Source organism: Anastrepha ludens, chromosome 2, assembly GCF_028408465.1.
Source record: "Anastrepha ludens isolate Willacy chromosome 2, idAnaLude1.1, whole genome shotgun sequence".
In the NCBI taxonomy this organism is placed as follows: Eukaryota; Metazoa; Arthropoda; class Insecta; order Diptera; family Tephritidae; genus Anastrepha; species Anastrepha ludens.
In genome coordinates this window covers 43853654-43881116 of record NC_071498.1, presented here as the reverse complement: position 1 = coordinate 43881116, position 27463 = coordinate 43853654, and the positions used below count along the sequence as shown (strand labels likewise).

General features: G+C 36.1%; 1 protein-coding gene across 3 annotated transcripts in view; it reads left to right on the top strand.

The window, feature by feature from the left end:
- The window catches only part of LOC128869817 (ABC transporter G family member 20), a 275425-nt gene that overhangs the window by 202753 nt on the left and 45209 nt on the right, over positions 1 to 27463 (top strand). For all 3 annotated transcript variants that reach the window (XM_054112429.1, XM_054112424.1, XM_054112421.1), the window contains exon 5: positions 27262 to 27421. In XM_054112429.1, the coding sequence (XP_053968404.1) occupies positions 27262 to 27421 (160 nt within the window). The remainder of the gene's footprint in view (positions 1 to 27261; positions 27422 to 27463) is intronic.

Here is a 27463-nt window from a genome sequence, read left to right as displayed (position 1 = left end):
GACACTTATTTTGTTTCTCCTTCTCATAAACAGGTTTGTTCTGGCAATTTCTTGCCACCACTGCAGCACTGAAAACATCATAAATCATTCAGATAGACTTCCATAGCTGTAGCTACTGTTGCTGCCACGGCATCTACACTGGGCTGTGCTGTGTTGCACTATACTGTGCCTTTGCCTGTGCTGCCTCAGAATGTACTCCTGCTGTAGCTGTTGTGGCTGATAAAATATTCTGTTTGAGTGCGAATATTTTAATGACGCAAGAATTAAGTTTTCGAGCAATTAAAGCCGCAAGAATTGCATAATATTAAATTAAAACAATTTTTAGGTCAACACACATAAACACCCAACTTTGATACATATACCTACATATATACTCGCGTAACAACACTTTAACATAATTTGGTGATTTAGTGAGCAGCAACAAGAAAGAATGTTCACAAAAAACTTACAGTGGCTCTGCAGCGCTCGTACATGACGGTGCAGTTGGGAAGCAGTAACAAAAGTAAAGACTGGTATACAAAGTTGTGACGTACCATTTCTAAAGATATATGAATTATATCACTTTTTTAAAGGCACTTCCATATAGGTAATTTTATGCAAAAAATAATCTTGTGTCTTTGGTGGAACCTGTTGGTTCCGAGGAGATTTTGAAATAGAAAAATTTCTAATGGTAAGAGATACCGAATACAAAAACTTCAGTAATTTTACATTAGCATAAGCAATAACCCGAAACATACTGATTTGGGCTAGAAACTGGTTCAACTGAGTTCATTAGTATTAACCCTTTTGGGGACTGAGCCGCTTGACGGACGAGGGCGAGAGGTATTGGAGTACGCAGTAAAGAAAATAAATACCTTGAGCGTAATAAAAACAAGGTAGGTAGGTAGGTAGGTTTTATTTAACACAAGAAAAATTTAACACTGCTAATGTTGAAATGCCTGAATGGATTCCTTATTGCACGGATTTCACTTTCGCTTGACGAAATAATGCCATCATCTTCTGTCTTGTTAGATTCAAAGTAATATTCGTCAGAACTGTCACTATCTAACGTATCATCTCTAGATCGCTTAGCCATCGTGCGTAGGATAAAATATAAAATATTTAACACTTATCCTGTATTCAAAAAAAGTAACGTACGTGACATAAGTGGGTCAATTTTGCCCAACGGACAAATGAATAGATTTTGATTTTATTTCAAGGTTTAAAATATTTTTTTATTTAATAAATTATAGAATGCAACATTTTTTATTTAAAAAATTTAAAAATTCAGTTAAGTAAGTACAAAAAGGTTTTCTTATGGCGATTTTAAGCAACTAGTACATAAGATAGATGTTTCAGAATGAGTCTTACAAATAAAGTTTTTGCAGCTTCCGCATTTACTGCTATATTTTGTACTATTTGATCGACTTGGACAAATAAAGCAACGACCACGTTTTAGATTTGTAGGTTTCGGAGTCTTTTTAGTAGTTTCTGCTATTTTTTGAGTGTTTATTACGATCATTTTTGCTGCACTGCTTCGAGGGAGTACAGACCTGCGCGAAATTTCCTGTAAAATAAGTTCATTTCCGAGCTCTTCTAGGAACAAACGATGCTTAATTTTTTTATTCTTGTTCCATTCAGTGTTTATTTCTCTAAAAATTACAAAAGCATTGTATGCACTTATATCCAACATATTGTAAAACAAGAACTGTGGCCATCGATTTGTCCTTCACTTGCAGGTATATGTCCTAATAACTTGGTCTAGTATATCGACCCCGGATTTAGTATTGTTGTAAAAATCTATGATTTCTGGCTTTTCAGTGTTGGGATTGATTTCAACATTATTGTGGAGAGTACTGAGTAGATATACAGTTCGATTCTTTTTAGGCACATATCCTACTATTGTGGTTCTGTTCTTGTTATCAAAAAAGAAGTGTGAATAATTTTCTGGATTATTTTTTAACTTTGTAATTTCCACAGTCAAAAACGTTTTATTCTTTCGAACCGTACCAAGTAGGGTTATCTTACGTTTCAAAAGTTCAATCCCCAACTCGTGAGATGTAAAAAAATTATCGCACGTGATTTTACGACCTTGTATATCCTGCACTAGATCGAGTACAACACGACGCCCCTGCTTTTTCTCAGGCTTACAATTTCGATCTTTAATTCCGTATTTTCTAGGCTTCGATGGGATATATTGTTTGAAATGACAACGTCCGCGAAATGTAACCAATTGTTCATCGACTGTGGTGAATTCTCCAGGAATATACATCTTTTGTATGTTACATTCCCAGCGATTTCAAACATCCCTGATTGGTGGCAGTTTATCTCGCGCTCGCCTCTCATTCCTGTCAGATTTCTTGTCGAACCTCAGGACTCTAGAGATATTCTGAAATCTGCGTAAAGTCATTGTTGATCTGAAAATCGGACGGCCCTTAGAATCATCCCACAAACTTTCGAGTGCTTCTCCATGTGATCGAAATACACCTGCTAGGAGCAAAGTCCAAAATATGCTTCCAAACTAATACTATCTATTTCGACCCAATTATTTTTAAACACTGATTGACCTGAAACAAATCCCCAGGTATTACTTTACATGCAGGTACATACTTCTACTTATATAATTATGTCTTTCAATTGCAAGTGACTTACCTTCTAATATATATTAGTCATCTCAATGATTATTTTCACGACATCGGGCGGCATAAATAACATAAATGTAGATTTTATACTATCGGTCCGAGCAATGGCATACCGTGTAGTACCGGGTGCGGTGGTAATAACATTTTCTGCAGCCCGCCTGCCAGCTCCGCTTGCAACTGATTGGTTATACCACATATATTTTCCATCCTTAGACGGAAAAGCTCCTGAAACATTATGCTGAAGGACAGAATTGTTTTCTTCGTCTGTTTCATCTGATAAATTGGGATCGTAAAGGGATTCAACTTCTGATATCTGGTCTTCTTCATCATCACTTTCGGTTTGGTGCTTCATCATCCAAATCGGAGTTCTCTAGAAGGGCTTCAATTTCTTCTCTATTCATACTGAAACATAAATAAAACACAACCGCACTAAAAGCACTTCTTAATAATTCACAAAATAATATTGACTTCACTTTTTTACACTTACTTTATTCCTTGAGAAAAACAACCTGACGATTCAAGAATTTTTTACGACTGAGCAAAAGATTGTAAACATCGCATCATCACGTCAGTCAACCGCGAGGTTCATTGATATTGTCAGTAATGTGCCGGGCATATGCACTTACAAACATATGAGTACACATACTGCTTTTACTATTGGGCAATTTTGACCCACTATTTCTGCCCAGCCTATCCTGTAGATGACACATTTAAACGAAAACTTTTTCAAGTTTAATTTTATTAAATAATAAAAGTCGAGAAGTTTCACCAGATTATATGAAGCACAAAAAAAGATATGCCACTTTTAAAGTCGTTTAGGCAATTTTGCCCCATTTATACAGGATAAGTGTTAAAAAGCCTGCTGGTTTCTCTGGCAGTGACACTGACAGACTGAATCGAAGAACTGAAATTCGTTCTGACTCTACCGTCGTCTCACATCGTAAGTTTACATTATTAGGACGATAAAACCTCATCGCTAATGGCCCCTAATGTCTTTGAATGAAAACTTGACTCTTTTACTATACCTATGCGGCTGCCGTAGCCGAATGGGTTGGTGCGCGACTACCATTCGGAATTCACAGAGAGAACGTCGGTTCGAATCTCGGTGAAAACACCAAAATTAAGAAAAACATTTTTCTAATAGCGGTCGCTTCTCGGCAGGCAATGGCAAACCTCCGAGTGTATTTCTGCCATGACAAAGCTCCTCATAAAAATATTTGCCGTTTGGAGTCGGCTTGAAACTGTAGGTCGCTCCATTTGGGGAGCACCATCAAGACGCACTCCACAAATAGGAGGAGGAGCTCGGCCATACACCCAAAAAGGGTGTACGCGCCAATTATTAATTTTTTGACGGCTACCACATCTTTGCATGACCGTCTTGATCAATAATTATATATTATAAGCTGTGTAAATCAAACTGCATAGAATCCAATTATGGAAGTTCGCAGTAATCTCGATATGCAAATAGGGCGATAAACCTCCTTTTAGCACACCTACTACCAGAAAAATGGGAAATGCTGAGACTCCAGCAGGGAGGTCCCTCAAATTGATTTAAATAATTCAAATTGCAACTTTGAGCTTAACAATAAGGCAAGAGTTTCTTAAAAAATACTCAAGTGACCTTCACGTATTCAGGCGTTTCAATAATCGCTAACCACTTTGACCCAACTAAGTGATTTCGTGATATAGAATTTCATGCGGTTTTATTATTTGATTATTGCCAAATCTTAAAGCTACATCACAGAGCAGACACACACACCTTTTCAATCTGCTGCAAGTAGGGAAATCCGCCTTCTACTTTGCATGTATTCAACGATGAGATGAGTTGGCGAAAAGTTGAACGGAAAAATAAATTTATATATTAGATGAATGGAAAAGGTGCAACTCACCCCTTCGTAGTTCTACTACATACAATTCCAGTCAACTGCCTTGGACAAGTGATTGAGGCGAGATGTGTTAGTTGACTGGCAAATGTCAAGCTCTTGAGCGCGCCTGCTGCTGATGTGAGCATTGTGATTTCATGATACAAAGAATTGCATGCAAAAAGACACGAGTAAAACTTTAGTGTCAAAGAAAATAACAAAATTCCTAACGCTACTTTCATTTTTCTCCTGTTGTTACATGACGACGCAAAACTATTTACATGCTCGTACAAATATTTGTACGAGTAAGAGTTTGGTGGCCGGTTGTGCCACTGTCAGCTGAGCTGGGCATGTCATGTGTAAAGGGAAAAGTTAGACCAGTTTGCGGTTACCCAAGCCAGTGGTAGGTAGGTGGTGGTCAAAAATAAAGGAGGAGGCAAATGAGTTGGAGTTGACAATCAGCGCGCCGGACAGATCAAGCCAAGATATACGTGTATACATGTCCGGTAATACCCTGTAGGGAAAATCATTGATAGCGCACTGGTGTGCTTCTAAGCCATTTATAACATCACTTAATAGAGTTTGGGGACTTTTTTCAGGACGCAGTGGAATGTGTGAGTGAACTGGGTGGAAAAATAGGCTACATTTTTTATCAGACTGAATACAAATACTCAAAAACAGCAGCGACATAATTGTAATAAGTAAATCTAAAAAATTTAGAATAATTTAGAATAAGGGTTTATTTAAGAAATTGATAACTTCAAATGACAACACAAAACAGAAACATTATTGGAATTGTTAGCTTATATACTATATTAAATGCACCCCTAACTTATCAACTATCCATTATTTCTTTGCACTATTTTTTGTTACCTTGTTATCACATTTAATAAATCGTGAACCGCCTAAGGTTTAACAACGCCTTTTGCTCATAGCTCAATAGCTAACGGGATTGCATTTTTTTTCTATTATAATCTGTTAGATAATTTTATAGAATTTTTTTTGTAATATGATAGCCGACATATATATAAACATATTGTTAAGTGCGCTGTAGTAAGTTGCTTCGTCTTTTTGGGACCCAATTCCAGCGATGTTTAGCTGATTAATTTTTGGAAACAAAAATTCAGTTCACATGGCTTGATAGCGCCCGCCATTCACTGTAACGGCAGCTTCTTCCTTATTTTGAAAGAAATAAGAGGAAATGATGCCTAGTTCATTAAAGATAGAAACCAGCTTTGCTTACGCTGGTCTAAACTCAGATCATGTCAGGATTTAAAAATCGAATTCAACAGCTACACCCCAAATTATACCTTAAGGGATTATATACAGCTAGAAGGCCGAAAAAGGCCCGAATTTTTCAGAAGTTTTTCTGAGAAAACTTTTAAATTTATTTATCTAAAAATTTGTACACATATTTTGTTATTTTTTAACTCTATTGCAAGACTTAGTATTAGTAAAAATATTTATTTGGAAAGGAGCTACAGCTGATCTCCGGGAGCTCTTCTCAAAAAATACGTTTTGCGGTGACCAATATATCCCTGAACTGAATCCTCTGAAATCAAGAAGTAGTAGTAGTCGTTAAAGTTATGTTAAATCTAGTAATTAGTCAAAGGAACAAACAAAATAATTTTTTTTTGGCAAAATGGCGGTTTCTAAAACAAAATCGAGTATTGACCAAAATTTCGGCCTTAAATTATTTATAAAAAAAAAAAAATATTTATCGGTGAGAAAAAATCTTCGATTAATTACTAAAAACTATATTTAAGAAGCTCGTGTTAAAATTTGATACTAATCGGTTTAGCCGTTTTTGAGTAATGTTGGTCACCGACTTTGAAAACACCATTGTGAGAAGAACGCGCTGCAGCCCGCCTTGTATTTTCTGAAACGCCTCTTCAAATTTGCGTGTAACTTCGAAAATATTCAACGGAACGATACCGAATTTTCTGTGTGTATTTTGTAAAATCGATTTTTTTTAATTCTAACTGTATATAACCCCTTAATCATTAGGCTGTTTGAGATCGCAAACTTTTTTGTCGATATGCACTCTCAAGGTTTCGCTGATATCCGCAACGTAATAAGCTACACGCGTTAAGCTAATGCCTTTGTGCACTGCGAACAGATTAATCTATTGTGCGCCTCCAAGGGCTTAAATTTAATTATTTAGTATTACTCCTTACGAGGGAGCATTTGTTAGTCCTCATCCTTTAGTAGGTACGAACCCAGGATTCTGTGTCTCCTGTGACCTAATGCCTCACAACAGGCTATAATATTCCATGGACTCCTCTTCATTCCAGCAAAACCTGCTTAACTAGTGCTAGATAGTCCTATTTGATTGAAATGTTTGAATTGAATAGCCTCAATAGCCGGTCCAATATACCGAAACATTGGTGATGGTGCGCTGTATTTTCCATAATAAGCATAGTAAATATTACTGTTTGAGTTGTTTCACTAGGCTGTTCAAGAACTTTTGTGTGCCGATAAGAGCGGGCGTTTTTACTAGCATACATTTAAACGTATGGAAAGTCTCATTTCAATCTGTCAATTCATTCTTTGTTTACAATCCATTCAATATCGATGGTCCACATTCTTTCCTACAATGGAAAAATCAAAGATATTAAAGATAAGAGTTTATTAAGTAGAAAAACATTACAATATTTATGTTATCGCACAATTTACAGAATATGATATAAATCTTAATTCTACATTATTATATTTGTATATTTATCACAGGTTTGGTTTTTTAAACGATTTTCTCTTTTTTCGAAGGAAAAAACTACTATGAAAAACCTCCGCTATACATCTTACAAGCTAGGGTTAATCTATTCGCATTTAAGTACCAGGGCCTAATTGAACATTAAGAAAGTTCAGTTATTAGTAGATTGTCCGAAAAACTGGAACGAGTTTTGAATCTTTTAGTCAAATTTTGTATTTGATCTGACAAAATCTTAATTTTTGATTCATCATGAAGCTTTCTGGTGGAGAAATGCCATGGGAGTCGTAGCATCATTTTGAGTACCTTATTTTGGCAGATTTGCAGTTTCTTAACATGTGACTTTGCGATATCACTCCAGGCTGGACAGGCATATAATATTATTGGCTGAAATATAGACTTATAAATGATTAGCTTATTTTCATCACTTAAGCCTGAGCGTCTATTTATTAGGGGATATAACATTTTAATCGCCAAATTTACTTTCTCCTGTATGTACTTTACATGATCGCAAAGAGATACTTTTTTATCAAAAATCACCCCCAGATATCGTACGGTATTGGCCCACGGGATATCATAACTACCTAATTTCAAGCCTGTACTTGGTATAAAGCAATGACTTCTTTTTCTAGTGAAAAAGATAGCTTGCGTCTTACCAATGTTTAATTTTATTTTCCAAGTACACAAGTAGTCTGCCATGTTTTGTAGTGCATCTTGAAGTTTGGTTACGATTTGGTTGGAAAAATCAAGTAACGTGCAATGATTGAGTTTTTATTTTTGTAAGGTTTAAAAGCAAAGGAAATTTATGAATGAATGTTGGAATGCGAATTTTTCAGCAATATTTAAAGCGTTTTCAAAAAAAAGGTGCTAAAGAATGTTGTGAACCTGGGTATTCGGCTGCGAAACGAGTTCGTGTCCAGAAATCGGCAAAGAATGCGTTAGCATCAGATTTTTGGGATGCGAAAGGAATATTTTTTGTAGACTACTTGCAAATTGGTAAAACAATAAATTCTGAATATTATTGTAAATTTTTAGACCAGCTGGAGAGAAAAAATTCATGAAAACAAGACCCACTATGCAAAAGAAAAAAATATTTTTTATCAGAACACCGCGTAGAGCATTTTAGTAATGGATAAAATCCATAATTAAAGTTCGAATTGGTGGAGCATCCGCGGTATTCACCAGATTTGGCTCCTAGCGAGTTCCATCTGTTTTCAGATCTAAAAACATTCATGTGTGAAGAACGTTTTTATATCAAATGATGGCGTCATAACAGCTCTGGAAGCATGATTTGCAGCACCCAGATTCTTACTTCAATTCGTAAATTGGAATCTAGTTGGAACAAGTGTATTGAAGCTCAGGGAGACTATACTGAATAATATAGTGTATTTTGAACCATAAAATAGTGATTTTTTATCGAATCGCAAAACCTATTGAGCAACCTAGTAACTCTACTACGGCGAAAAGCTTGATATTTCTGAAACTTTGCAAATTTCTTAACCTTACTTAAACCTGTTAACTTTAGTTAAGTTCTTGACGTAAATGAGCGCTTATATTCCCGAAAGTGCATAAATGGGAAAAGAGAATGTAACCTCACTCCCACTGCTACTTCTATCGCAGCAGTCGTCGGTGGGCAGAACATTGGCAATGCATTCTGTGGGTCCTACCTTCAGCTTTTGGGACAGGTAAAAATAAAAATTACAGTTTCTGAATTGAATATTTCGCATTTTACTTAAAACAGCAACATCTTCAGCTCCTATCGAAGCAGCAACATAATGCCATGATTAGAATGTCAACGGGACTCTTTTTGATGCGCAAACTGAAGCTGTCACATTCTCATGACAGATGTCGCTATACGCAATGTAAGGAGCGAAATGCTTTGCAATTGGCGAAATCCTGCTAATTCTTAACCAGCACTCACTTTCATTGATTCAGGCTCTATTTACAGCGTGCGAATCATTCTCACATGGTATTTCGCCCCTACTTGAGTGGACGTTATGTGGCCGCTGACGCGAATACCCATTCAAGATGGTGGCACTAACGTTTGCGAAATAATTGCGATTTTCTGGCAACAGCTGACTATTCAGGTTTGAGTATGAATGAATTTGGTTTAACAAGAATTTTGGGTGGTGAAAAGTTTTGTTACTGACCGGCAGGCTGGTTCGTTGTTCCGTTGGCATACCGTTGCATGTACGTGTGGCATAAACAATGCATGTACAGCGGAAACGAGGAAATGGTTGTCTGTCGGGCTGCTCAGTTGTACACTTGACCAACTAGCAGGACGATTGGCTGCCAGTGGCTGGTGAATGAAAATGTCAATTTTTCATGGCAACACTGTCGTTCGGCGCCCAATGCCTGCGTTCTTCGTTTATTAAGTTTGCATGTTCCACTATTGTGTGATTTTCATTTATTCTACACTCCGACCATTTCAGTTGCTGTATGTCCGATTGTATTTAGCTCTTGTCCAAACTTTTCATATGCATTCCTGACACGCTTAAGCGCATAGCTATTGCCGTCGATTTAGGTAAGCTGAGTAAGTTGGGTAAGTTAGGTAGGGAGCAGCAGCAGCTTGTTGAATATACTTGGTAATTCCTTTTCATTTGAGCTCTTCATCTTTCTCCCTCTCTCTCTCTCACTCTCCCTCTCTCTCTCTCTCTCTCTCCCTCTCTCATTCTTCATCTTTCTAAGAATGCAACAATCACTTAAGCGGATTTGTAAAAGTTGGCATTAATTTCCGTTTGGAACCGCACACATCGTCGTCGGCTTGCCGCATACCATACTCCATTATTCGAATATATTCACTCACAGGCACTTCGGTTACTTGAATGCTAAGAGGCAAAACATATCAAGAAAACTGCATAGCAACATATACATATGAATACACTTGTACACTTACACACTGAGGTGCAGGCGGTGGGGAATGTTTGTAAAGGGTTTAGTGCCAGACCCAGTAAACATTGAAAGGCCACAGCTGTTAAGCATTGCAGTGATTAGTGAATGAATAGTAATTCAAAATTAGAAAATCGTCTATGAATTTGCGAGTATGTGTGCAACGACATCTGAAAATTTGAAATGAAATTAAGCCGGTGATTTCAAGAAGCTCGTCTGGAGTTTAGATAGGAATACTGGTGAAATGTAAATACAGTGAGACAAAATAAGAATTTTATGATTTAATTATCAGTGAAAATTGTTTTTCTTTGACTTTTTATAATCTATCTCAATCAAGAACTTAACATCAATAAGCCAACTATATAATTTTCCCCCTTAATTCCAACTTCTCACTTTGTTATATTTATGATTGGTTGATAACATGGGGCTAATAGAGCTGCGCAAAGGAGGCCATCTGCCAGTTTTTCTTATTTTTGTATTTCAGAGTTTTTCTACCTTTGGTCCAATTTACTTCCTTTATTATGCACAATTCACATTTATACTGGAAATTTGCGGAAAAAGTAGTTTTCTGAACGAAAAATCTGCTCTACAAAACTTAATGTAACCGCTTCTGTTTACTGCTCTTTACGGCTATGGCTGCGCCTGAAAGTGTATTTTAAAAAATGCTTACATATACAGTAGTGCAATCTCTGTTAAAATAACATTAACTGTTAAAGTTTTCCTGCCTTTAGTTTAAGTTAAGCTAACTGCGTGCTGAGAGTGAGTTGACTAGTTTTGGTACAAAAACAATTGGATAGAAATCCGGATATTTTAAAGAAGTTAAGGCAATTAAATACATATGTATTGTATACATTCAAAAAGTTTTTTTTTTATTTTTTGCTTAGGAAGTATAATAAAAAATATCGTTGAAAGTATTATTCGTTGATACCCGTTGATACCCGTTGATTGATACCCCAACTTTTTTACAGCATTAGAATATTATTTTCAAGAAAGACTTAATTTTTTATAGCCACCCATGAATCGAATTATATGAAAGCTGCTTAAAAAAGATCGGGATGTTTTTTCCAGCCACTATGAGCTACCTTTTGTCCATAAGGAGATACTTCATTGCTGGTTTATTGAAAAATATCCTTAATCGAATATTATTTTTAAATAAAAGACATACTATTATTTTTTAAATTTTTGGTTTTTCTTAACCAGATAATATTTTTACAAGAACGAGCTAAGATTTCAATAACAATTATTCTTTTTAATTTTATGACAAAATAAATAGTTTGCCGAACTTCATATAACAATAGCATTTCCTTTCTATATTTACGTAGGTTGTTGATTCCGTGAACTATTGAAAATTTTCAATATCGAAAAAATAATTGAGTGGAGTTGCCGCCTACCAAAAAATATATAACCAAATCAGATAATTTAAAAAAGTGTTAAACTAAAGCAAGTAGGAATACCGTCATATAAAAATAATTGAGTAGAGTTACCACTTACCAAAAAAGGAGATATTTGAATATTGTTATCAAACTGAAACTGCTAGAAATACTTTAATAAATAAATGATTGAATAGCGTTGCCACCTAGTGAAAAATTTATTTATTTATTTATTTTATTTTATTTATTTATTTATTGTCTTTGAATGGATACATTCTTACAGACTATATTAAGCTAATGTACAATAGTTTAGTAGTTACTAAGAAAAGAACGATTTAAGATGATTGACTAAGATGCCATACGGCCATGTAAAATCAGCACCAGAAGAATTGAAAAACATATTTAAATCTGTACATGCCCATCGGAGCATTCACCCCATAGTTGGTTCTCGAGAAGCCAATTTTAAAAGTTTCGTACTGTCGGAGCCTCATATTGGGTATATTAAATTGAATTTTACTTAAAAGGGAAGGACAATCAATAGATCCAGAAATGATACGAATAATAAATGAGCAGGATAGAATAGATCGTACAATAGATCGTCTGCTATCAAGTGGTTTTAAGTCAATCAATAAACATTGAGAGCGGTACGACGGTACAAGTTCAGAAAAGTTTAAAGATCGGAGCGCAAAACGAAGAGAGACTCTCTGAACTCTCTCAATCCGATTAGACAGACCTATTTGGTACGGTCTCCAAAAAACAGCGGCATACTCTAATCTTGATCTAACAAAAGCACAATATAATGTTTTGAGAGTGTGTGGGTTGGTAAATGCAGAGCAATTTCGGCGAACGAATGCTAGCATCGCATATTATCGTCTTATGACGTGGTTAACATGGCTGGTGAAATTCAGCTTAGAGTCGAAAATAACGCCTAAGTCTTTAATTTCCTCAACGCATTGCAAAGGTAAGTCAGCAATATTATACGAAGTATGCAAAGTATTGTTTGATTTAGCATATTTTACGTGAAAGCATTTGCTAATATTTAGTGACAAACGGTTTGAATAGCACCAGTTCCGGACATTGCGCAAGTCGGTAACACTGTTAATCACCGCAAATATTTTAAAATCATCAGCATACAACAAGTGTTCAGCAATAGAAAAGCAAGAACCAATATCGTTAATAAAGAGTATAAAGAGAAGGGGTCCTAGAATACTTCCCTGTGGGACACCAGAAGGCGCAATAAATGCACGGGATGTCGCATTATCAACGGCTACAACGCAGTGCCTGTTGGATAAATATGATTTTATCCACGACAAAAACGTGGAGTGTATACCCAATGATGCAAGCTTCGACAAGAGTATTCGGTGCGATACTTTGTCAAACGCTTTAGAGAAGTCTGTATAAATTGTATCAACTTGAGATCTGTTCTGGAAAGCTGAGATGCAGTAATCAGTAATAATAGACAAATTAGTGACAGTGGAGCGACTTGCAACGAAACCATGCTGGTTGATAGATATTAGGCCTTTGACAGCAAAATATAACTTATCATTCACTGTTATCTCAAAAAGTTTTGAGACAGACGATAGCTTCGAAATCGGTCTGTAATTGCTAACATCGTTTTTATTTCCACTCTTAAATATAGGTAAGAGGTGAAAAACTATTAGAGGGCAAACCAGAATCGAAGTCTAAGTCGGGTTCAAAATTAGAGCAAAAAAAGTGGGCAAATAAATTGGCAGATTCTATGGCAGAATTTGCATATTTACCATTATAAAAAACATTGTTTGGCACCATTGAGCAAGACTTTTTTGATTTGATGAATTGCCAAAAGGCCTTCGAATCCGAAAAATTAATAAGTTAGTTAATTATTTATAACGGCATCAGCCAAAAGCTATTAGGAATACAGTTATGCAAAACAATAATTGAACATTGTTGCTATCAACCACAAATTAAAAAAAAAAATGTATGAGATATTTTATACTGACAACAAACTAATGCCAGTTCCTAAAAAAATAAATAATTAGTGAAATATTTCGTTGGCCTACTTCTAATCAAAAATTTTATTTTTCTTCGATTGTTCAAACGAAAGAAATTTAAGAAAACTTTAACTGCCGCATACATACACTTACACATACATACACTTCGCATATTTCTCTAAAACAAATGTGAAAACTACGTAATTGCGAAGAAAACAAAAATAGTTTTGCCAAATTAAAAATTATAATTCCGAGTAAAATTCTTACCCTGTAGGCTAAGAGCGTTACCGCAATTGAAAATCTTCCAATTTCAAAAAGAACTTCATGTTGTTACTTAAATTTTCTCTCACTGGGTAAGCAAGCATTGAAATGCATGTCTAAGTGAATTTGCAATGCGGCAAAAAATATTCAGTTCGACAGCTGTGCAAAGTCTATTGAGTCGGGGATTTGCACAACTACCGCACTAACTCATCATAACCTCATGCCCACCTTCGGCTCAGAATTTTTACAATTCATTGCATTGCACTTATTTAAGAGGGTACTATGGCAGCTGAGATGGTTTACAAAAGTGCAGGCAGATGACAAGTAGCAAGTGGCAGGCGGCAGGCGGCCAGCGATAGGTGGTAGGCGGCAGGCAGCAGGTGCGTTCAATATAATCGTTCGCCTGGTAACTGGCCAAATTACACCTGTTCAATTTGTACCACTGCATTGCATTACTAATTGACATGTCTGCCGACAAAAGGGCATACAAATCTACATTTATATTTACTTAAGTGTGCTAGTAGCTGGTTATTAGAAAAGTAGTAGGAGTTGGGCGGCGAGCATCGATTGATCGGGTAGAATTGGGAGTGTGCTGTGATTGTGAAATATTTGTAGACATTTTTGAAGTGCACAAATACTTGTAGTATAATTGCTTTTTAATTGAATTCGCAGATTAATTATTAAGGTGTTGTGATTGTGTGGCTATAAGGTTAACGCAAGTACGAGAGGGAAGGTGGTTATGAATAATACAGATTACACATACAGTTTGTAGGTACATTTGTGAGTGCATTTGGAAGAAACCTCTCCGGCACGAATGTAGGTAGGTGTTAAATGCATGCACGAAAGTGCAGTCTAACTTCCAAGTTCAAACTAAAATAGCTGGCTAATTGGATTTACGCCCCTAATATTCAACAAAGTTATTTACAAATACATACTTTCTCACGCACACTAATACGCATATGCACACGATTTCATCGCCCCTTTTTATTTTTTCTTCAAAGTTAATTTAATGGTTTGAACTTTGTACGATTATGAAAGTACTAGCATTAGGCTCTTAAATGTGTGTTTATATACTGGGTGCCAATCCCGAAATGTTGGGATTACGAGATCCTGGTATTATTTGGTATAAGTTGCGCTAGAATTTATTAATTTATTTTATATGTAGTGTAGGACAATTTTTTGATAGAAGAGCTACGGAAATTTCTGGCTTATTTTGTATGAGCTTTGCACAATTTTGAAAGAACGAGGGATAGATATTTAAATATGTGTTCAAAACCTCGGAGTGGAAATCCGAGATTTCGCGATAATATAAATATTAATTTAGTTGAAAAATTAAGAGGTGAGCCGATTCCGGGATTTTGGGATTATGGGATACCGGTATTATTTCGTGTGAGTCTCGAGAGAATTGTTAATAAAAATGTAATTTTAAATTAGGAGGTTTGCTAAGTCCGGAAAGTCAGGATTACGGGATCTCCGTATTATTTGGTGTGAGTCTCGAAAGAATTTATTTACTTATTTCTAAACGTAGGAAAAATATTGGAAGTTCCAGGACTAATTCGGGACACTGGGTTTATTTCATATGGATAGCGGAATAATTTGTCTCCAAATATAGGGAAGATTTATTTCTTTATTTAAGTCAATGGTAAAAATCTTACTCACTAAATTTACAGCAAAACCTTACTGACTATTTGACTAACATAGATGAACCTGCACCTGGCACTGAAGGATGACATGGAACTGTCAAAGTGTAAAGATTGAGGAGCAAAACGTACAAACTTGCGCTGAACTCTTTCAATTGTAAGAGAATGCGGGGAACACATCAAATTCCAGATGATGGATGGATGGTATACCCCAACTTTGAATGGAGTAAAGTATTACATAATATTTTTCTAGTGGATGGGTCTTTAAAATACTTAGCATAGCGTCGCAAAAAAGCTAAGTTGGCATATGACTTCGGAATAATAGCGTTAATATGAATAATGAACGTAAAATACGAATCAAATTATAACACCAAGATCACGAATTTCATTGACTGAAACAAGAGGAAACGGGATTGATGGACTTTGAAAAGGTCAAGTGATAACAATTACTAGTATTAAGACATAGTTATAGGCTATATCTCGTTAGAGTCAGGAGGACCTTATCGAGACTACAAGGTAGGCCATCTGTGTCACCGAAGCTTTTCCAATTACTTCAGGCCCGACATTAGATGCTCTGGTTGGTCTACCACCACTTGAAGTTTTGGCCCAGGGAGATGCCGCGAAATCCATCTGTAAGCTGAAACACAACGAGAAATGGTACGCCCCCTGTCCGGCACTGCACCACAGAAAGGTATGGACTTCGAGCCAACAAACCTCTCCATACCTCTTGACTTTATGCCATCAAGAGCCCGGCAAACACTATTTTGGCATTTTCTTGGATGGCACCAGAACCAAGCACGGTTCCGGCCCTGGTGTCTACGTGAAATCCAGCGGTATAAAATTACACTTTGCTCTTAAATGTACGTATTTTAAGCGGAGGTGTATGCTATTCAAGAAGTAATGAACTTTGTTGGGGAAAGCAGAAGGAGAGGCAGATATTTAAGTGTCTGCAGCGAAATTATTTAGGCCTTAGACATACCTCCAACCACTTCAAGGGCAGTTGAATGCTGTAAATCCAGTCTGAACTATGTCGGTCGACATAATATCCCGATGCTAACATTGGATCCCGGGACACGTGGGTATCGCAGGTGACGATATCTCTGACTTTCTAGCTAGGATGGGCTCTAAGGCCAAATTCTTAGGCCCGGAGCCCGTTCTGCAACTCCCTTTTGCAGCCATAATTGCCACAGTGAGCAAACGGGTTACTTCAACCCACAAGCGAGCTTGGTAGGCTGAGAGAGGCTGCCTGTCATGTCCGACCGACTGTCGCAGATCCTCCTGTCATTAAGCTGAAGGGACTGAAGGAAGTTGGTTGGATTGATGACGGGGCACCTTCTATTGGCGAGGCATATGAAAAAGTTGGGCATATTAATTTCAACAAATGAGATGCTATGACAGGTATGATTTCAACAATAAAAGGAAAGCCGTTTTGAAACTTAGATTTTCAAGTTTCCAAAAGAGAATTTTATACGCGGTCGTGTCAAATGCTTTCGAAAAATTAGTGTATGTTATATGGTGTCAATGCGAGATCCACTCCTAAACTTGGAGACACAAAACTGAGAAAAAGTAGCTAAATTTGCAAAAGTATATCGTCCACCAACAATCCCATGCTGGCAAGGATTAATTAACCCTTCAATAGCAAATTCTAACTTGTAATTGAAAATTTTGCAAAAAAAATTTGAAACAATTCGATAATTTATCAGTAGAAAAACCCTATAATTGTTACTTCATTCTTATTACCAGTTTTGGTAAATGAAAACACCAGTAGATATTGAAAATATGACTTAATGGTGAACAAAGTGAATAACTACAGTTTATAAGTAAAAAAGACGATGTCCCTTTTCGATGGGGCTTGTAAAGAGGAAACACCATTTTAATAATCTGGTTCAGACAATGACAACGACCCGAAGTCTGAGGTGTAGGATGTATCAACACAAAAACCATAGTTGGTGTGTGCTGAGTCCGCGACATCATTCAATTTGAAAAAGTCCATAAATAAACTCGGAGTCAGCCAAACTCTCTGAAAAAGTGCCAATAAATTTATCTCTCGTTGGAGTATTAGAATATCTCTTTTTCGAATTGATGTATTTCCACAAAAAGCTTTGTTTTGCATCGAGAAATATATTTAGCATACAAGAATTTGTTCAGGGCATTGAATTGGGCCATATAATTTATGTATTTACTTTTAAAGGCAATATTTTTAGTTTCCTTATATGGGTTAAACTATTTTATTATATTGTATATTATAATATATATATTCTTAGATTTTTCAACTTTTCTCACTTCGCAGTATTTTACCTAGGAGTAAAAAGGGAGAGTATCGAAAATCCCAGAATTATTTAATATGAATAGAATTTTTTTATTTGCTTTCAAATGTAGGAAAAATCGGAATAAAATCTTACTGCAAGAAAGTTTAAAAAAAATGAAATCAGAAAATGTTCCATACTTTGCCGTACAAAAACCAGAATGAGTGTGCACTATTGCCAATTCGAGAAGATTCATTTACCATTGGGGCGTTTTTTCTCAGTAAGTTTTGAATACGGGCTATGAGCTTGGATCGCAATTATAGGCAGTGATGGTAAATGTAGGGAAAATTCCCTACATGTAGGGATTTTTGTCGAAAAATGTGGGTGTAGGGAAAAGAAGGACAGATTTTTTTAAATTCTGTAAATGTAGGGAATTTTCAAGAAGGACAGAAACAATTTTTAAATAGCGGGGTAAAATTAAAAAAGTTCATTTAAAATAAAAATCCGCAGTAAGATTTCATGCCAGACTTCTTTTCCTTATTGCAGCATACTTTAAAAAGCGTTAATATGGCAACATTGCCGTTTTTTTCTTCGTTAACGCTAGCACGATTTTTTCTTTGCGCGGAAATTGTTAGTTGTCCCACGTTTTCTGATGATTTTCACTTTTGAAGTAAGTTTACAATTATTTTAGTTTTGGCTTTTTTTATATTTAAAATGCATATATTTTACAGAAATGAGCTCCTCCTCTTCGACTGACTCTTCGGAGGAACACCAGGAAAAACAATGCAAGTATCGGAAACAAAAGTTCAATAACAAGTAGCTTGACGACGAAATTTTAGTGGCTAATTGGAAGCTGTGGCTAACGATCCATTCAAATGAAAATGCGCTGCGTGCGACAAAGTTTTGAACTGCGGCAAGTCTGATTTTCAGAAGCACGCCGAATCAGAAATGCACCAAAAAAACTATGAAGGCAATAAAAAAGACACCTAAAATAAACAGAGTTTTTTAAGAAAAAATTGAGTAAACCAAATGGTTCCAGAAATTTCGAAATAAGACTTAGCATGTTCTTCGCTGAGCATAATGTTGCGCTGCAAGTGGTGGACCATTTAATCCCACTCTTAAAAGAAATCGTGCCTGATTCTGAAATAATAAAAAACTCTGAGCTCGGAAGAAAGAAGTGCACCAACATAATAAAAAATGAATTGGCAAAAGAAGAAAAAGACAATTTAGTTAAAAAATTAAAAGTAAACAAATTTTCCATATAATCGATGAGAGCACAGACATCGGACTCAATAAGCTTATGTGTCTCATGGTGAGATTTTTCGGCGAGGAAAGCGAGCGGCTTGTGGTTAAGCTGCTGGATCTAATTCCAATAAGAACTGAATGCACTGCAGAAGCTCTGTACGGAATTTTTAAAAAATCTTAAGCAAAAAATTCAATTTTGACTTTGCAATTGCCTCATTATAGTGTAAACACAGGAGACAAAAATGTAGGGAATTTCGTAGGGAAATTTTGTTGTAAGCGTAGGGAAAAGTAGGGAATTTTTTTGGGTTGTGTAGGGATTTTTCAAAAAACCATTTACCATCACTGATTATAGGGCTCAACTTAAAATGATTTGCTATTTTCACAAAAATATTTTAAATATAGTAGACCCTGAGTTTCTTATTTCTAGAGTTGTAACTAAGTGTTAGAGAAATTTAAAAATAAAACCGAAATTTTGGAATTACCCATATATTACTTTTTAGTTATATGTATGTGTGTGTATTGCGCGATTTGTTCTACTCGTATACGATGTGTAGTAAATATGTAATGATGTGTAAAGAGAAGATATCAATGCTTGAATAAGTCCCCAAATTGTTACTGAATTTTTAAAAATTTATTTTACAGGAAGAGTCCCGAAAGTCTTTTTGGGATCCTGAATTTACATTGCGAATATCTCGGAATCCCGGTGGCAGCAATCGTCTTACAATAAGTTTTGCCTACCCCACCCTCACTTTCGCTGCTCTGCAAGTAGGCACTTGAGTATTGCAAGTATTGTAAGTACATATCTCATCGCGCTTGAGTGTTTGAGTTCGGGGTAGGAAGGCTGCTTAGCTAGCCATTTAGTTGTTCGTTCAGTTGGCATTCTCTCATTTGCTCATTTCGCTTGCTCATTCATTCATTCATGAATGTGTAATAATTAAGCGTGAAAGTAATGAAAGTTTAGTTAAGCCGCTAAATAACAAGTGTGTAATTAAAAGTTTAATTTATTTGGAATTGTGCGCTAGCAAAACAAAAAAAAATATTAAAAAACAAATACTAAACTTTTCGTTTAATTACCGGACATGTTAAGGTCAGAAATGCAAATAATTGATGTAAGTAAAAATAGAAATCCGTGAATTTCATTGCTTTATTTTTTGCCGTATCATTGCACTTGCAGCTGTGCGTGCTTAACTAGTCAATTTATGATTTTTAAATAAATGCAATTAAATGGTAATAATCAGTGCAATTAGCCGTTGCATAAATAACTTACTTTATTTACGCTAATTTGCGTTAAGCAGATGCGATTTATGTTTTTTTAAGCGTAGCGTCGCTTCTAATCGGCTATTAACTTCTGTTCAAAAAGTACGCGGAATTTGTAATTTTCATTTCTTGAAGTGCACTGAAGAGATTGCCGGTTCATTTTTTTTTTGGAGATCATCATCTTTTGGCTCTACAGCTCTTTGTGAGCTTTGGTCTGCTGCACGTGGGAGATGGATAGATAAATAGAAGGTCATCTATTGTTTATGTGTCATTTCTGAGCTTCTGTTTCTTTTAGTCTGTGAGTTTCGGAAATTTTGTATTTAATTAAGCAAAGAGTATGACTGAAATTTTGTTGCCAGATTAGGTTAGGTTTACCTGGCTGGCTGAAAGTCATCACATAGACCCATTGGTTCTTAGTGGTACCAGATGGAGCTTGACTCTTACGTTTTCTTGTAGTAAACATCTTGTAATACGTCTGCGTCTTTTGCGAATCTAAGGAAGTTTTGAAGCTCTAACGCCGAGAGACATTCTAGCCACTCATATTGTAGAGCTCCTAAATATTTAATTCGGGATCTAGCTAATGATGACCAAGAACATAGAAGGTGTTTAAGAGTTCCCCTCTATTCCAGTTTATTGCAAAATCTGCGGTTATCGTTGTTTGCAACTCTCATCTTGTATGCGTGTGCCGCTAACAAATTGGGGCCTGTCAGTATATCTACGATAGTTCTGCTCTTCTTGCTAGACAGAGCTAGGACGAATCTGGCGTATTTATCTGCATTCTGTACACACATGATTTTCGCGGTTGCGCTGCAAAATACCATGCGCGAAATAATTGAAAATGCCAATAGTAGCCTCCATTTCCTCTATGAATGCCCTGCCTTATGGAAGGAGAGAGTGTCAACCCTGGGCAAACCACGAGAGTCTCGAAAAATTGTCCGGCTTAGACGTCAACAACCTAATAAGGTTCTTGAAGCGCACATACTGGAAATAGTCATGTGGTAAATAACATTAAACAAGTTGTTATCGATGATGTGACAACAAAATAGATGGGTCTCCACTTTAAGCAACCAACCAACCAAACCCTAGTAACTCGGTAATGTCAAAAACACAAGAAAAAGATAGGGAAAACAATGTTAAAGCAGGTCATACTCTAGTTGATGCTTCGCTGTATTGAACCAAATTCATACTCAGAAATAGGTTTGAAGTGATACTCGCTTTGCTGTGCATGAATTCGTTAGGCAAACAGCAAATATTTTTATGTCATCCTCTTCTGCCGTCTGCATGCGAGGCACCTTAAGAATTTACTAGAATTGTGAGAGAATACTCAGAGGCTTCTATGCAACGGCAACGCTTCTTCGCATCGAGCAAACAAGATGAAGAAATTTAAAGTAAATAAATCCATAAATCTTTAGTCAGTTATCGTACCCGCTAGATCTTGCCACGTGTGATTTTCAATTTCCCTAGAAATTAAAAAATGATTTTGGAGTAGCCTTTTTGAGACTATTGAAGCTGTAATCAAAATGCGCTGGAAGTGCTAAAGCCAATACCGAAAAACGCATATACAGATATTTGAAAGTAGGAGAAAAGAGGTGAAAAATAAATATAAAGTACCGCTAAGGCAACAAACAAAAAAATGTTGATGATTGCACCGTGCAACAATTTAGGATGAAAGAATTTGTTATGGCCCTTGCTTTTCAAAATTCAAAATGGTCGTAGCCAGTGACTTAAAAAATCTCAGAAAACTCAGTTTGATGAGCTTAGTTTAGCTTTTTGATTTCATTCGAGCGCTAACCGCTAAAGGGCTTAATCGATCAAATGTTTGATTTTCTGTTTTTGATGCAAATCGATAACTTACTGCCATGTGCTGGGTGCTCGAATTTTAAAGACCTTCGAAGTACCAATACGAAGTTGTGGCGAATGCAATTTCGGCTTAAGTGCTCAATTTTACTGAAAAAAATCGTTTACTAAAAATTTTACTTTTTGTCGCTTACGGCCTTCTAGCGGTTAGGAATTGAACGAGATAAAGAAGTTGAGCTAAGGTTATCAAATTTATTTTACTATGAGCATTTTGAATTTCGCAAAACTCACATCTAATTTGTAATCAGCGGCTCCAAAAACTCCCGAGTTGAGCTTAGTTTGCAATTTGAATGTAATCACGAAACCTTAAAGTATTAAAGCCCTTCTATTCAAATGTATTTTAGTTCCGTTTCTTGGAATGTGCTTCTGTGGGCTTTATATTGTACGCCTGAATTATTTTTGAATACAGCTTGTAGTGAAAAATAATTTTTGAGTATTTTTCCACAACCATTTTTCTCCATCGCACTTGTGGACCACAGAATCGTGTTCAGCGCACAAAAATACATTGGTAAGCCATCGCATACTCTAACACTCTACAAGACTCTCACCATGCCCGTCCTAACGTATGGCGGAGAAGCTTGGACGATGACAACATCCGATGAAGCGACGCTTGGAGTGTTCGAGAAAAAGATTCTGCGTAAGATTTTTGGACCTTTGCACGTTGGCAACGGCGAATATCGCAGGCGATGGAACGATGAGCTGTATGAGCTTTACGACGACATAGACATAGCGCAGCGAATAAAGATCCAGCGGCTGTGCTGGCTGGGTCATGTTGTCCGAGTGGATACAAACGCCCCGGCTTTGAAAGTATTCGATGCGGTACCAGCTGGTGTTAGCAGAGGAAGAGGAAGATCTCCTCTGCGTTGGAAAGATCAGGTGAAGAAGTACTTGGCTTCACTAGGTGTGCCCAAATGGTTAGCACCAGAAAGAAACGACTGGCGCGCTTTGTTAAACTCGGCCAAAATCGCTTAAGCGGTTATAGCGCCAATTAAGAAGAAGAAGAAGAAGCCATCGCATATAAAACATAAAGGAAGAAAAAATCGTACAGATCTGTGTTTTCCTGAAGTCTTTAACTCCGACGCTTGGCTCGAACTCGTGGGAGCTGGGCCTAATTTCACAGTCGATATGATAGCTCAGAGGTGAAATTCATCGCATGGAACAGTTCACAGGCACCTGGTTCAGTGGGGAAAGGTCTCAAGGCTGGGAAAATGGGTTCCGCATAGACTTTCCGTCGCCAACTTTCAGCAGAGAGTGAATGTGTGTTCTCAACTGCTGCAACGACTTGAAAATGAAAGTTTTTTGAACTGTATCGTTACTGGTGATGAAAAATGGGTCCTTTACAATAATCCTGTTCGCAAACGCTAATAGTTAGATGAAACATCAGAACCGACCCCTAGAGATGGCCTTCACCCCAAGAAGATTCTCCTGTTTATTTGGTGGGATATGGCCGGTATAGTTTATTAAGAACTTCTGTAACCAAACAACACGATAACTGCTGATTATTCATTGAGTTATCAAACCTGAATGAGGCACTTAAAAAAAATCGACCGTATTTAGTGAATAGACGCAAAGTTTTGTTTCACCACGACAACGCAAGACCTCATACCGCAAGGCAAACATTAGGCAAGTTGAACGAACTCGGATGGGAGCTAATGCCCACCTACCATACTGTCCGGATATTGCACCTTGTAATTACCACCTTTTCCGTGGACTTCAATCCCATGTGAGTAACAAGAACTACTCCGCAAAAGAAGCTATAAAAAGGGATATCGAAGCGTATTTTGGCTCCAAGAACAACAAATTTTTTGAGCAGGGAATTAAAAATTTGCTTGAACGTTTGAAAGACATTGTAAATAATGAAGGAAAATATATTATTGTCTAATAAATACTTTCAACATTTTTTTTATTTTAAAACAGCCTTTAAGAAACGCACGAAATTATGGACTGACCTGATATTATGGACCATTTCTTATTGAACTAATATTAAAAAAGTCAATGCAATACTTGGAGAAATTTGCTGGTGGTGCAAGCATTCGGTCGAAAACAAATCTAACAAAAAATGAAATTACTTACTTAGATAACAGCGTTGTGCATTCGCAAGGTTGATGCCTTTGGAAGAAAGAAAAAATTTAGCATCCCTTAAGTACAATATAACTGGCGAATTAGTTGCTATTTTAGTTTCTGTAGAATTTTGTTTTCTTTTGATGTAAATTTTATCTGAGAAAAGTCCTAATGAAATTTTTCGAGGGATAAGTTTCTAGCCTCTATCGAAATTACAAATGCATTGTTTTTAAAAATTTTCTATGAAAAAGGCAAAACGAACCAATTTCAAGGAAGTTAATGGGTTGAAATATTCTACAGAAATATTTCGCGTGCAATTCTGCTATACGTGCGTCAACTAGGTATTTCGTTTAAGTGAGTATTTCAAATGTTCTTTCCACTTTTTCCAAAGCGTTTAGGTACGTGATATAAAAATTAATTAGGCTATATAAAAATGCCTTTGGGAATGCAAAAAGCTTTTGGGCACTTTACTACATAACCCTAGTACTTTTTTCCTTAATTGGAATTAATGCGCTTCAAAACTGGCTGTTGAATTGTGTTAGCTGAAAATTGTATGTCTTATTGGTGAACTCCAGATAGAAGTTAGACTATGTGTAAGTTTTTAGAACTTGATAAGCTAAAACTGGATGGTTCAAAAACCATATTTTTTCTAATATGAAAAACGAGAAATTTGATTTAAAAATGTTTACAATTGGAAGTTCAACATTTGGCAAATATATGGATTTTTATTTAAAAAATTTTAAATTTCAGCCATGTGAATCACATTTTTTATGACCTTTCGGAATAAAGTTCCTTGGTGTTGCCGAAATAATGCAACTTTATGTAAAATAAACAAAAAACACCAAATTAATTTTAGTTGCAGATATATTTGCAAATAAAAATACGATAATTTTGTTGTATGAAAAAAAATTTGTAACACCGTGAAGATAAAAAATTATAGAAAAAATTAAGGCATTTGCAGCTACTTCAGATATGCAGTTTTTTGTGTTAAAATTTAATAAGATCTAAGACTGCACCTAAAAAAATGTTTTCTTAGAAATTCTATTGAAAACGTAGAATTGGAATAAAAAAATGTTTCTAAGTTTTGTATAAAGTTTCAAACTTGGTGTTATATGGTTTCTACCTACCTCACAGAAATAAGTATATGTGCAAGGGTATTTTCATATGAAAAACTATAAAGAAGTGAGGAAAGGTTCAACCAATAATTTTAATATATATTCAGAAAAAATAGGAGCAAAAAATTATACAACAAAAATTCAACATAACTAAACTTATTAAATTAAAAAAGAAATTAAAATAACTTCTTATGAAATAAGTATATGTGCATTGGCCTTTCTTTACACTTTTTTTCAACGTTTATATAACTTTCGATTTTCTAATAATTAATATGTTTTCCATTTCGAGAAAGGACATCATTTATACGTTTAGGCATAGAGTCTGTCAAGTTTTGAAAAGTGAAATCTCTTATCTTATCCTACTCCTCCACTCAAGCACCTTTCAGGTCTTTGATGGTCTCAAACTGCCGATAATTTTTATAAATACGGGCCGACAATATTCCCCAGAGGTCCTCAATTGGGTTTAAATTGGAACTTAGTGCTGGCCAATCCAGAACTGAAATTTTTCTTGCCGATAGGAAGGCCCTAGTTAAACGAGTCGTATGGATTGAGGCGTTGTCTGGCGGGAAAACCCTGTGGTCTCCGTATATGTTTCCCGCAAACTCAATGAAAACATTCTCTAATATTTCAACACAGAATTCTGCGTTGGTTCTTGTCGGAATAAAACAAATTGGAGACTTTTCACCATGTCCGAAAGCGGCCCAAATCATCAAAGACCCACCACTGTAGTTCCGCTTATGACGCGTTTGCCGTTTTGCGTGGTTACCTAAGGTCCCGCCAATATTTCTGGCAACCATCTGGACCATCTAAGTTGAACTTTTTTTCGTCCTAAAATACAACGTTTCGGAATTCCTTAGTCCAAATTTTAAATGCTAAACAAGCCTTAAGACTTAAATGGTGTTTGATTTCTTGCAAGGAAGGTCACCGATAGACGAATACATCAAATTTTGTTCGAGGACGGAACACTTAAATATTGTTTGCGGGAGCCGGTACCAAGACTATTAGCACGCCACATTAAGGCTTGTTTAGCATTTCTTTTTGAGCAGCCAGGCGACGAATTTCTCGTTCATCTGCGATCGATGTTAGCTGGCCGGCCGCTTCGGTTGAGTTGACCATTTGTTTCTAGATTTTTAAGAAAGTTACTGATTTTTAAAGAAATTTTTTAATAAAAGAAAAAAAATTATAAGAAATATAGGGAATTTTTAAGCGACTTTAGATTTACACTTTATTGCTCTAGAATTTATTAGCCTTTAGAACTGCATATCAAAATTTTTTCTAAGAATTCTTGGAATGAAAAGTTAGTGGAATGTCCTTAATTTGTGTATAAAATTAAAATTGGATTAAGAACTAAAAATAAAAAAATAAAAATTTCAATTTCAGTTCGAAAAAAACCTCTTTCAAGCTGTTACTTCATTATTTTTTAAGAACCGATTTCAAAAACTCAGTTTTGAGAAAAATATGGCACATCACAGCGACCAGACAAAAAATAGCGGAGCTTCTCAATGGTTTATCTGCTAAACTTTTATCTATCCCCAGCTAAGACGTTGGGTAAACATTTTTGGCATATTGTACATTTTCGGCGAATCGCATAAACGGATAACACCGTGCTACAAAATTCAAATATTTTTGTTGAAAATGAAAACATCGAAATCGATATACGAAAATATATTGAATTTGCCTTTTTAGTTCTTTTACATAACGTCTGATTTTCATTTTCAAGGATCTTAAAAAAAAACCGAGTAATTCCAAAATTGTACGAGGCATGAAAATATTTGTGTTGAATGAAAGAGGAGAGTACACACAATCCTAAAAATTAGTTTCCATGCTACCCTGTGCAAAAAACTGAAAAATATTCTTTATAGTTTTTATCCTTGCATATCCTAGAAGATTTTCATTAAAATATTTGACCGGCTTTTGTGTGTACAACAAAATAGTTCAGACCTTCCGTGAAAAGCAAGAAACTCAAATTTATTATATGCGCGCTCTAATCTCGCGCCCATATTGACTTCCTCATGTGCTATTTTGATTGCCCCTTGGGGTGTAAGTTAATAGGAAATTTTTTTTTTTAATTTGTGAGCCCATTTTATTATTTTTACTTAGTAAAAAATTAGCTTGGCAGTAAAAACATCATCATTAATCTCAATCTTTCTCTTCCAGTTATGGCCTTTTGGGCGCTTCAGGTTGCGGTAAAACAACGCTACTTTCTTGCATCGTAGGCAGACGTCGCTTGAATTCCGGCGAGATATGGGTACTCGGTGGACGGCCAGGTTCCAGAGGTTCCGGAGTGCCAGGGCCGCGTATCGGATACATGCCTCAAGTAAGTTCATGTTGATATTTTATAAATAACCTAAATACATTC